The sequence below is a fragment of the Armigeres subalbatus genome, chromosome 2, assembly GCF_024139115.2.
Source record: "Armigeres subalbatus isolate Guangzhou_Male chromosome 2, GZ_Asu_2, whole genome shotgun sequence".
Classification (NCBI taxonomy): Eukaryota; Metazoa; Arthropoda; class Insecta; order Diptera; family Culicidae; genus Armigeres; species Armigeres subalbatus.
This window is the reverse complement of record NC_085140.1, coordinates 235181521-235194294: the sequence shown is the minus strand read 5'-3', so window position 1 is coordinate 235194294 and position 12774 is coordinate 235181521. Positions and strand designations below refer to the sequence as shown.

Here is a 12774-nt window from a genome sequence, read left to right as displayed (position 1 = left end):
GGCCTTTTCGTGTAGAGTGCTGCACAATGGGGTCCTGTCCGACCCTATCCGGGTCGTAGCTGGTGTGAGGCAAGGATGTATTCTATCACCGTTACTGTTCCTCATCGTAATCGATGAGATTCTGGTAGATGCGATTGACCGTGAACCAAACCGCGGGCTGTTATGGCAGCCTATAACCATGGAGCACCTAAACGACTTCGAATTGGCGGATGACGTTGCACTACTCGCGCAACGGCGCTCTGATATGCAGAGTAAGCTCAACGACCTTGCCGATCGCTCCTCCTCGGCAGGTTTAGTCATCAACGTCAACAAAACCAAATCGTTGGATGTAAACACGGTGACTCCTTCCAGTTTCACAGTAGCCGGGCAACCAGTGGAGAATGTTGAAAGCTTCCAATATCTTGGTAGCCAAATGGCGTCAGACGGCGGTACCAAGATCGACATAGGCGCACGGATCAAGAAAGCAAGGGCTGCCTTTGCGAGTTTAAGAAATATCTGGAAAAACAGGCAGATAAGTGAACGCACCAAAATACGAATTTTCAACTCTAACGTGAAATCTGTGCTGTTATACGCTAGCGAAACATGGTGTGTATCAGTGGAGAACACTCAACGGCTGCAGGTGTTCATTAACAGATGCCTGCGGTATATAATTCGGGCCTGGTGGCCTCACAACTGGATCTCAAACAACGAGCTCCATCGTCGTTGTCACCAGAGGCCGATAACAACAGAAATTCGGGATCGGAAGTGGGGCTGGGTCGGCCACACTCTACGTAGGGGCGGAAACGAAATCTGTAAGCAAGCATTAGACTGGAACCCAGCGGGACATCGCAGCAGAGGCAGACCCAGAGGCTCATGGCGGAGAAGCCTCAATAAAGAAATAAAAGAAGTCGACCGAAATCTAACCTGGCAACAGGTTAAAGCGATAGCCGGGCATCGCTCAGGATGGAGATCTTTCAAGTCGGCCCTTTGCACCACCGGAGGTGTACAGGATCCATAAGTAAGTAAGTAAGTGATTTATCATCACTGGGGAGACCTTTCAAGACGACTTTGAACAATCGCTCAGTTTTGTCGTCGTATGTGAAGAATTTATGGCGCTTCTCCGTTAAATACTGAAGAAGACGTTTGCGATCGTCAAAGGATCCCGGCAAAACGCGGCAGTCACCCTTCCTAGCAATCTGAAATGAAACCTTGATCCCCTGAAGGTTACTCAAAATCTCATTCCGGAAGCCAGAAAACTCGGCAACAGATACCACAATTGGCGGAATCCTTTGCTTTTCGCATGAATCGAATCACCTGGGCTAGAAGTATATTCGATTTGCTCAATTTCATCATTAATCAAATCGAACTGATTGCTCAGTTCGATTGGAGAAGAATTATTTCCGATATTAGAGTTAGAAGGAATATCTGAATTCTCCAGCTTCCTTCTATTTTTTGGCGCTTTGGCAGGACGGTCTTGAAACCTTGTTTCTTTGAAGGAAGTGGAGAATTCAGAGACTCCCCTTCCTCTTGTTTTTATTAATGCTCATTGCTGAGCGTGGAGACGTGACCTTCTAAGAGGTTTTTTCCCAGAACGGTGTCCCTGCAGGATTACCACCGCTTGTCGGAATTTTACTTCCGCAAACGGGTCCAACGTAAAACGAAGGCACGGGTCCTTGCAAAGATCGTAACGGGATCAGTGGGTACAAATAGCGCTAAGAAGCACCGTTGAAATTAAAATAGCTTCGGGTAGTATTAAAAACTTCCTTCCGCAAAGAGAGAAAGAACCGCACAGCACGAAAGCACGATGTGGTCTGAACGCAAATATATTGATTTGGAACAATCGGTTCCCGCTCGCGATGGAAGCATACGTGTATCGTTTTCTATGGCACCGGTGGAATAGTGAGAGGTAGTTCAAGGCTAAAACTATTTATCAAAGAAGCGGTATATACAGTTGGAAAAAATCTTCACCTAAACAAACAGACTAGTCGGCTTAAGTTTTCGAGTTTTCCCGTTTAAACGACAATGACGATCCTGAAAAAAAAACCTTTATTTACAATGCCATATTTATGTGCCTTTTTAAACACTAGTAGCTAACCGAAATTTTCCACTAAGGTACGCCACCGATGGAATTGAAATCGATTTTTCCGGGCCACCATTTTATACAAAAGAAGGTTTATGTGAGATGAGTTTTCTTCAAAGCGCAAAACTAAATCGTTTGGGGACGACAGAAAGTTGCCATTCGGTAGCAGAAGCGTTGGATGGAGATGTTGCAATAAGTTGGTTCAAATAGATGGACTCACAAACAGCAACCAAGCTACCACGCCAAACGCCGATGCCACCTTTTCAGAAAATGATGGTCCTCAGAAGAACCAATCATCCCATGGCGCCTTTCCAATAACTAACTGCAACCAAACGCTTGTCGTAATTATACAATTTTCAGCATCGCCACTGGTGGAGCGGAACCGCAACAGACGCCATTTTTATAATCAGTTCTTTCTTCACATAAAATGCTGCTTCTTAGAGGTTGACGACCACTACCAATGTGATGGTTTACCAGCGCCTTTGTGCTGCTCCGCTGCGTCCGCTATGCGTGAAATCTTGTTCAAACTGAGGATGAGATCCAAAACCGCAAGATACTTGATTTTGATGTCTGTGCTTGCGATGCATGTACGTGATTGGTTGGTTTACATATTTCTAAACTTTTTATCAATTATCAATAACAAATAACTGAAAATCAGCATTTTTAGAACAATACAAAGAAGCGTTCACTCTTCCGTGATTAAGTGGTCCAAAACAAACAGTTGTAAATCCATCGAGAAATGGCTGAGATATTAACGGTCAGAGTCTATCATAATTTCGTGACGGTCGCCGATTTTCGCAATCGTTAATTGTACGTCAATATAGAAATGACAGAAGTAGTCCTTCGTCAAAAACAATGCCTGCCGTGCGCGAGACATTCACTACACGCGCGTCGAACCGATCGGACCGGATGACACGAAACGAAGCGAGGTGGAGGCATGTCACCAGAGCTGGTGGTGGCAAGGCAGCGAAAAGAAGACGACGACCATGATAGCTGCCTACAAGCACAGTTCGCCGCCGAAGCAAACTGACTAGCTACAGAGATTATTAGACCGGTAGACCGAACACGAAACTTGAACGATACTCGCGGAGGATCAGTGCACATTTGTAGTTTTTGAAAGGAAAGTGCTGCATACCCCATCTATTGCGGGCTTCCATTGGTGTGATATCGATTGGTGTGATGAAGGATCACATCGAAATGCTAGACATAAGGTTAGACAAAAATATAGATGTTCTTGAGAGTGTGGGCATACATTCAATAGAAAACCTTAGATCTACTTTCGCTCGTCACTTTTATAGAAAAAGAAAAAAAATCGACGACAAAAATGTGCTGAAACTTGGTGTTTGTGAATGCTGAGAGCACGTTTGAACAAATGAATCTCTCCATGAAATCACGGATTTAAGTAATTTTAAGTAATTCAGAAGTTCGTACTTTTATCACAAAGTACTGTACATGTATTTTAAAGGGATTTTATTCTTGGGATCCTCGTAGAATCCTATAAGCCAGAGCCAGTCTAATAGTCAATCATTGAATGACAACTACACCCAACCGGCGGTTATTAGATTTTCCAACAATTCTGTATAAGAATCTACCAAAACCTGTATAAGAACTGGGCATATGCGAAAATGCTAGATTCTTATACAAATATTGTATGGAAACCTAACAATTTTGTAAGCTTTTCTTACATTTTTTGTATAAGAATCTAACAATTTCGCATATGCCCAGTTCTTATACAGGTTTTGGTATATTCTTATACAGAATTGTTAGAAAATCTAACAACCGCCGGTTGGGTGTATGTATTATATGTGCTGTATAAATAGTAATAGGATTGATTCTATCTCTCAATATATTATTATTATTAAACACTACGGATTTTTGTATGAGGCGAGTTCATTAAAGATTCACCATAATATCGATCCTCAAACTTTTCTAAAATATAAATGTCTTCTGAATAAAAGCAGGGTTGTGGGATCTCTATAGACGCTGCTGTCCCATAGATCGACTATCATGAACTTTGATGAACCAGATTTTTCAATAAATGAATAGAGCGGTACCACACTAATGTGTAAAAGGTGGCTTTCCCGGGTAGACAAGAATAGCTCATTAACAGTAAAACGTTATATTGATAACAAAACATGATATGAACTTGTTTGAAATAAGTGTAAAAATAATAAGCGCGAATAACAAAAATTTGCACCAAAATATCATAAAAAATATCACATTTTGCCATTAACAAGAATTTGTGCTGCTAGTTTGTTGATAGCAAAACCTGATATTTTTATGATATTTCGGTGCAAATTTTTGTTATAATTTCGCTTGTTATTTTAAACAAGTTAATATCATGTATTGTTATCAATATCACGGCTTCCACCCGGGTAGGCTTTCTAGAAAATCAGCATAATGAAAGTTGTGTTACTGAAATGAATATTATCAGAATTTGCTACTTCTTGAAACGCCATATTTACAGCGATCTACGGTCAAACGGTCAGACGGTCAAACATCTTTGACAAACATATCCATTGAGGGAAATAAGACTGGCTGACAATATGGGTAATATGGGTAATATCGATTCGGAAGCGTTTAGAGCTTTCCTATGAAAAAAAAACTATTAAAACGTACGCAAACGCATCCATTCTGCTTGGCTCTTTAGACGTGGTCTGACGGTCTGGTTCTTGATTTCCCCAGTAGGCACTGGCTTATGTTACGGTTCAAATTTACGAGCGGTTACAACAATAAAGCACCTACCTAATCGAGTTCGAAGAGTAATGACGTAGCGCAACCAACAGTAACAAACTCGTACTTGATATAAGAGCGCTGTTTACTGTAGCACAAGAAACGAAAAGCCAATCATAAATATATTGGCAAACATAATCAAAAGAAAAAGCTTTTGTTTGAACTTTGACAGCAAACCTCATTTTTGTATGCCTTGTATATTTGCCTTTCGCGTACACTGCCTGTAATCGCATAACTGTCCCATATGAATAGGAAACCCAGCAAAGATGGGACAACTATGCGGTTACAGGCAGTACAGTTGTACCAAAAAAGCTATAATTTCCCTGCCAAAACGAACTTTTTATATAGACCGATAGTGTTATACATATGTGTGTGGTGCATGCATAAACAGTACACCATTTTCCTAGTACTAACTCTTAACCGATTTCACTGCAACAAGTTTTTTATTTTATTTTTGCTATGGTCAGAGGCATGTGCAACCTGTGCACTGCACATCTTGCAATTTTATCGGCAACATTTAAAATCTAGATAGATTTCTTGTCTTTTCTAATCCAAGCATATATTTGAATTATGTGCATTTGAAAGATGTTTCATGCAAATTTGACTATTAGATACATAAACGGAAAATATGCATGTTTAGGCGGCATGTGATGTGAGGCAACCAAATGCTGCGATGGGGACGCGTTATATTTTTCTCTACGATACCGAACCGACCCACCGACACCACATGATGTATCAACACGGAACTTTCAGCCGAGAACGTTTTGTCATGCATCATAGGGGAAGAGGCTCAAAACAACCCCCCCCCGTCCCCCAGGGGCAAAACGACTTTCGGGTATTCACTTATATTTACCATGTTTGAGATAGCCTTAATTAAACTAGACGTGAAATTATGTAGGTTAGGTGAAAAAAGTGTCAAAATAATAGATAGGAATGTAGGAAAAACAGAAATTTTCCAGATTTTGATAAAACATCTTACATTTCGGCGAGGCAAAACGCCCTAGTGGAACTATTCTACAATGTAAGACTTGCGTCTACACGCACTGTCCATACCAGAATTCTGATGTGCCAACGCATGGTACGTTGTTCCCTAAGAGCTGCCGGCTAAAAGGCGTTTTGCCTCATGAGTTTTCCGGCAACGAAATCTTACCACTTTTTTGAAATGTGAATATTATCTATATGATTGAGAATTTTTCTAATTTCAATATGGCATCAGCTAGCTATATTGTTTAACTGTTGCGTGAGGTAGAAACACCCATGAAAATCGTTAAAACGTTAAAACTAAGGCATAAAAGCAGTCTATGCTTAGCTAAGGCATATTGCCCCTCCTTCCCCTACACGCATTATTTTGTATGTGTGGATCATCTGCTCTAACCGCAATCGGTGATGTTTAGATAGTCAAAGCGTTCCTCGCAGGCAGTGCACGGTTTCGTGCCTATCGAGAACCGCTTCAAACCGCAAAAATTACAAATCCAGCTACATTTCACAATGATCTCTTGTTCAAAACAATAAGGTTTTCATGACTTTCTAACGCATTTAAAAAATGTTTTGAAAATAGGCCTGGGGCAAAACGCCCGAATGGTGGTCTAAAATGACTCAATTGCATGTAAAATGATGGTGAACGCATGGTTGTTTGTTTTTTTCTTAATGGATTGAACTACAATCTTACGGATGTGGTGGAAGAATAGCAAATCGTTAAATTTGAGTGAATATGAAGGGATTTTGCTGATTTTTTCCAACGGAGCTCAATGCTGGATAACTAATTATGAATTGTAATGGTAATATACGTTCATAAATGTACTACAACAGATTATATGAGTGATTTTATGTGTGAGGCCATTTTGCCCCAGGGGTGCATTTTAGACCGTTCTCCCCTATAAGCAACGCGAAGCAAAAGCGCTTTTGATATTTGATTTTAAAAGGGATGGCCCGTTTACACATCCACTAATCCTGACGACAATGTACTGTCTGATAATACTAACGCGACATTAGCTCAATTTAAACAGAAATTGTCATCTGCTAATAAGCGCAATAAAGCCTGTTTACAAATACGCCTATTATATTAGACATTGAAGTATCCTACAATATTAAGGTGACTCGGGGAGGCACTAAACACCGTGTTATTTTTCACATCTTTCGTCTGGGGCTGTCCATAAACCACGTAGACTCTTAAGGGGGGGGGAGGTGTTTCAAAACAGTCTACGATAGTCTACGAAGGGGGACGGGGGGGTATACCAAAAGTCTACGTAGACTTTTTAATTTTATGTTTTTTTTTTAAAGCGATTTATACAGCTGCTTCGTGCGAAGTTCACCTGTTTGATTTTTTTTAGAATGTCCCGGTTTTTTTTTTATCAGAGATTTCATCAGGAAATTCTTCTGTGTTGAGCAGGAAAATTCTCCAAAGTATTCTATAAAACCATTCGTTTTTTTTTCAAAATCTTCAATTGGATTTTACTGCAGATTCTACACACTTAAAAATTATTTCCGGGCTCGGCAAAATATAAAGCTGAGATACCTCGGCATTGCATGATTTCACTGAGAATTCAGCAAGAAAATATCTTGATCCGAGACTTGGTTCAGCTCAAAACAAAAATCTCGGTTTCAAAATATTTTTTTCCGAAAAACGGCAACATTGGATACCGACCATTAATGTAAACAAAGTTTCAACCGACCTCAGTAAGTTGAAATGCCGATATTCGTGTTCAAGATATTTTGTACCGAGTCTCGGTAGTTTAATTGTCATCCGCCATCATTGTTTGCGTGCTGGTTTAAAGAAAAGCGTTTGAAAAATTCGGGAGTGAAAAAAGTCGGAGTTCGAAGTGAAGTTTTTTTTAAAATGGAACAGATGCTGGAAATTCTCAAAGGAGAGGACGTAAGATTACATGACATATTCAGTAAGTAGAGTTTATCATATAAGTTAAATATATTTTTAGTAAATATGGCGAGTTTAACTTGCTTCTTCTGCCGCGAAGCAGTTATAGGTTATGTTGAGGAATTTCAGCGTCATATAAATAACCATATCCGGAACAAACATTTTGCACCGGAAAATGTTTTCTATGACTGTCTCGTACCAGGTTGTGGACAAAGATATGATCATTTCAAGTCTCTGAAGAGACACATCCTTCAACAGCACCCTTGCTCATTACCCATCAACTTCGTAATCGATGCGGATGAAGAAAATAGTGAAGTGTCATTACCCCCCAAGAAAAAACACAGAAATGACAGCTCACAGGATTATCCTACCCAACCGGAGAAAATTTTCGAGAACAGTCCAAGCAATTTAATCTCTTTAGAACGAATAAAAAAATGCGTATCACTCGGGATCTGTCGGCTAACATCAGACGTATCGTTGCCACAGTCAAAAATCGCGGAAATGATAAGGCTTTGTGAAACTTTGGTCCAAATGCTGGGAGAATACTTTCAAGACCACACCAAGGTGTTTTTGGAAGCCTTCGAAATAAATTCGAATTCTCCGGAAGCGATTTCATTTTTAAACAAATTCCATTTGCCTGACTTATTTAATGAAGTATCAACTTTATACAAGCAGACTCAATTCTTGAGAACATTGGCGGTAACTAAACCGAACCCTGTGGGATAAATGTTCAAACACGAGAGATATCCGGCATGTTGATGGAATTCTGAAGAAGATTAAAGTTAACGAAACATTTATGTACATCCCTATTAATGACATGTGAAGCTTATCTACTAGAGATCTACTAGAAAGAGATCTTTTGAACGATGCTGCGGAAGACACGTTTCCGATGAAAGAATATTCAAACTTTTGATCCGAGGAAACATATAAAAACAGCGTATACTTCCATAAATTTCCCAATGCAGTACGTTTGAGCCTGTAAAGACGACGTAAGGTTAGGAAGTGCCTTGAGTTCCAGAGCCGGAATTAACAAGGTTTCTGTCTTTGATTTAAAAAATCAAAATTTTCCGGACAAATGGAACAGCTCCCCTAAAACAGTTTTCCCCCTCATGTATTGCACTTCAATCGACGCAAAGAAGCACGGTTATAACAAAATTCTCAAACCTCTTATTAACGATTTGAAGAAGCTCGAGGAAGGCGTAACTGTTTTCTATGGAGATGAAAAGTACACGATTCGAGCTGTTGTAACTATCTTTTGTGGTGATACGTTGGCTGTCCATGAAATTTTCGGACTACTAGGACCTATGGCTAACTATTTCTGTAGGGTATGCACAATCCACAGATCAGCTTTTCATCAAGACCCTTTTGAAAACTTCCCTCTGTGAACGAAAGAATGGTATGAACAAACATGAAAACTAGTGGTGGAAGATGGCACAGTGGGTCCTTCGAATTGTAGTTTGAAGCGTGGTGGGTGTGATCTAAGCAAACTCAATAATTTTCACATAACAGAAAATTTTGCTCTGGACAGTATGCACGACATAGCAGAGGGCCTTGTACCTTTAACTGTCCAACTTGTATTAAGTCACTACTATAAGCAAAAACTTCTAGACACTGGTTTCGTAAACCAACGAATACATTCGTTCGCATATGGTTATATCGACAAGAAGAACAGACCATCGGCTAATTTCACTAACGAAATGTTATCTAAGCCCGCAAAGTACAAACTAAAACAAACGGCAGCACAGAATCTTCTTTTGCTCAGAGCATTTCCTTTCTTATTTGGGCATAAAATACCTGCTGACTGCAATTACATGGAAATGATTCGCCACATGATCAACATAACTCGGATATTAATGTCCACGGTTGTGTCAGATAATATGTTAGCAGCATTGGAGGAGCACATCAGGCTCTATGAAGAATTATTTTATGGCAAATTCCGGCGACGAATAAATAAGAGCCACCACCTTGATCATTACATACTGTGTATCAAAAAAAGCGGTAATATGAAACAATTTAATTGTCTAATATTCGAGCAAAAGAACAAACCCACTAAAAATCAGTCGTCAACGTGTCGGAATTTTAAAAATATTTGCAAAAGTCTTGCTAAACGGCAATGCTTTAAAATGATCATCGATATACTGGATAATCCTTTGAAAGATAAAATCACATACAGCGGAGGAAGAATAGTGCTACGAGAACATTGCCGTAGTGAGCGATTTTTGGAAGACACAATCGCACATTTGTTCATACCCAGGATTGTGACTATCAACGGAATAGACTTCCGATCAAATCTTCTAGTATGCATCCGAAATCACGATAATGAATATTTTCCATCGTATGGAATAATCACTGAAATAACTGTGATAAACAGCAAAATACACTTTTTGTTGAAATTATGCAGCACAAAATCATACAATAGATTTTTGGAAGCATACGAGGTATCGGTAGAATCCAATGAAAAACTTCTCCCATTGGACCATATTCATACGCATACAACCTTTGCTTTCTGGTCGGCATACGGAAATAGCCAGAAATTTGTTTCCAGGAGGAACTATTGTAAAGACTACTAAACGTGCGTAATTCGTTTTCTCAAATCTTTTGAACTTCTTTCCTCGGAATACGAAAATTCTAATCTTATTTATTTTTACAGTCCGAGAGGAAATAACAGATGTAGAAACATTTTCTATGCTTGACAACAACGATTTTACACGACTAAAATTAACGACGAGAATGGTGAAAACCATACAAAAATATCAAAAACTGGTAGAAAATGATTTTATTGTTGAGGAGCTGGAAGAGCAATGTGAAAATGAGATTGCCGAAGAAGAGGATGCGACATATGACAAACCAACTGTTAAAAATACGGAACCTCAGGCGCAGCACACAATATCTCTAGAGAAGGTATGTATCCAATTAGGTAGCGATTTAAAAACTGCGTGCACGCCGGGCCGTTGCACCTATTCTTGTGCAGGCAGCTAAAACCGCTACGTAAGCATCGACCTCAAAACCATTCTTCACTAATGCAGTAGATATATTTTATAGCAAAAACAGTGTACATATATTCTAAGTTTAAATTTGATAAACAGCCATTTATAACACAATTTTATTACTAACCATATAATCTAATCCATCTGCTCAAAAATTGTTGCATCAATTTTTTTCTTCAATGCTTTGCATCTTATTTTTAAAGCGAGCTCTAAACACCTACCACAAAATCAAACTTATTTTCTAATTTCGTTTCACTCATTAATCTTAAAGGAAATCAACGTTGGCCTTTTATTCTCAATGACACAGAATGGACGAGAAATGCACGAAATTTTGGCAGCAGGCAACAAACCCAACGACAAAATGATCACAAGCATAACGCATATTATTTGCGATTATTTGAAGTCTACATACGGAGTGTAGGTTTAATGCTTATTAAATAAATACTATGTTAACTGTTAATTTCACATTGCTATATCATTTTAGGCGACCATCCACATTCTACAAGGAAATGCTAGCACGATCATTGGTCAACACTTATCCGGTTTTGGCATCAACTGTATCAGACATTCCACACGTAAGTATTCATATTTTAGTTTTATCGTAGAATTTCAGCAACACCTATTTCTTTTAGTTTCAACTTCTAAACACAACACCATAGAATCGCACTACATAAAACGATTAGCTCTAAGAATATATTAACTATTGTATGCCGTAAATTTCACTCCAAGGGACTAAAATTGCTTCAATTAAATCTGTTACGCACTTTTTCTGTTATGATGAGTGGTTATCAACAAACTTAACCACCCGCTAATAAACATGACACTTGAGCTGGCCACAAACAAACTTGAAATGTTCCAATTGGAATTCCAAATTTACTGTTAGTGCTATTCCAATCGAGCAGAAGACCTGTCATTCCAAAAAATCACGCATAACATTTGGTAAGAGCTAATTCAACTTATGCAAATAAGCATGTTTAAATTATTGTTGTAATATTTTTGAATCAACGTAGCCTAATAAACCCCTACAAATGGTAGAAAATGATTCTCACCTTTTTTTTTAGTTTGAATTTGCTACCTAATTTACGTGGGTAAAAGCGTTACTAATAATTTTTTTGAAATTACTTACACCAATTTGAAAACTTTATTCAATATGAGCAGTGTTGCGCATTCAGGGTTGCCTGTCGAATTATTTGCTAAGGGATCAGATTTCGCGTCTTTGTATATAGTGTCTTTATGGCGTACCTATTATATGGGTGGAAAAGCTGCTTTAGAGCAATCCCCATATATGGCTGATTTCAAATTACATAACGTAATAGTAAAAAAGAGTTTTATTTATATAAACGCAGTGCGTTCAATTTTTTTATTTATTTGAGCAAGGACATATGATTGAAAGTGCGTTGTATAAAGTAAATACAAAGACAAGTTGTAATATTAATAGAGATACGTTTTCTATTCTAGGCGCTTTGGTTCCACAAAAACGGCCGTGGCGAAGGTAGACACGCCGGAAAAATTCATTACAGAATGGAGAACCTAGCTAAACAATCGGACAGCCGTGTGTTTTTCCGACAGCGTGAAACGGATCAAGTACCACAGACTTCGACGATGAAAGATATAATGCAGGTCGCACCGAATTTCGATGAACTGGTAAGGCTTTTGCAATAGTATATTTTTAGTTGAGATTTAAAAATACTTCCATTTCCAGGTGAATGAATTACGATTTATTGTGCCCACGGAGCAAGAGAAAGGCAGGATTCGACAGCTGTGTCATCCAACGTTAATTCAACGAAACAATGCTCGGGACGAAGGTACCTTTCTACAGTACATGCAAGAATGTCCAGTGGCATTAGCTTTCGGTGGAGAATTAGAAAGTAAAATTATAAGCGTAGTGTTTTTGATATATTTCGGCTACAATATTCTTTGAATTTTTTTGCAAAGCCTTCCATATATCATATGTGCTAATGAGTTAATGGTTTAAATTTCAGCTTTCGCTTGATTTCGAGGTACTGAAGCCCAATGCCTGCTTATTTGAAGATGGCTGGAACTCTATCCTTCCAAAAATTTTGGCAGAGTTCGAAGACGTCCACATGTTCATCAAAAACGATGTTATCAAAGCTCTGGCCGTG

General features: G+C 38.9%; 1 protein-coding gene across 1 annotated transcript; it reads left to right on the top strand.

Annotated features, from left to right (window-relative positions):
- The first annotated feature begins 10394 nt into the window (after window positions 1–10394).
- On the top strand, window positions 10395–12572 carry LOC134209625 (uncharacterized). The gene is made up of 5 exons (XM_062685617.1): window positions 10395–10565; window positions 10923–11068; window positions 11136–11226; window positions 12110–12295; window positions 12354–12572. The coding sequence occupies exons 1-5, from the start codon at window positions 10395–10397 to the stop codon at window positions 12570–12572; spliced, it is 813 nt and encodes a 270-aa protein (XP_062541601.1).
- The last annotated feature ends 202 nt before the right edge of the window (window positions 12573–12774 follow it).

Excerpts from the sequence above, each read along its gene's own strand:
- LOC134209625 (XM_062685617.1), top strand. The coding sequence starts at position 10,395 with ATGGTGAAAACCATACAAAAATATCAAAAACTGGTAGAAAATGATTTT. Across the intron at positions 11,069-11,135 it reads TTGAAGTCTACATACGGAGT|GCGACCATCCACATTCTACA; the intron begins GTAGGTTTAATG and ends ATATCATTTTAG. Across the intron at positions 12,296-12,353 it reads CACCGAATTTCGATGAACTG|GTGAATGAATTACGATTTAT; the intron begins GTAAGGCTTTTG and ends TTCCATTTCCAG.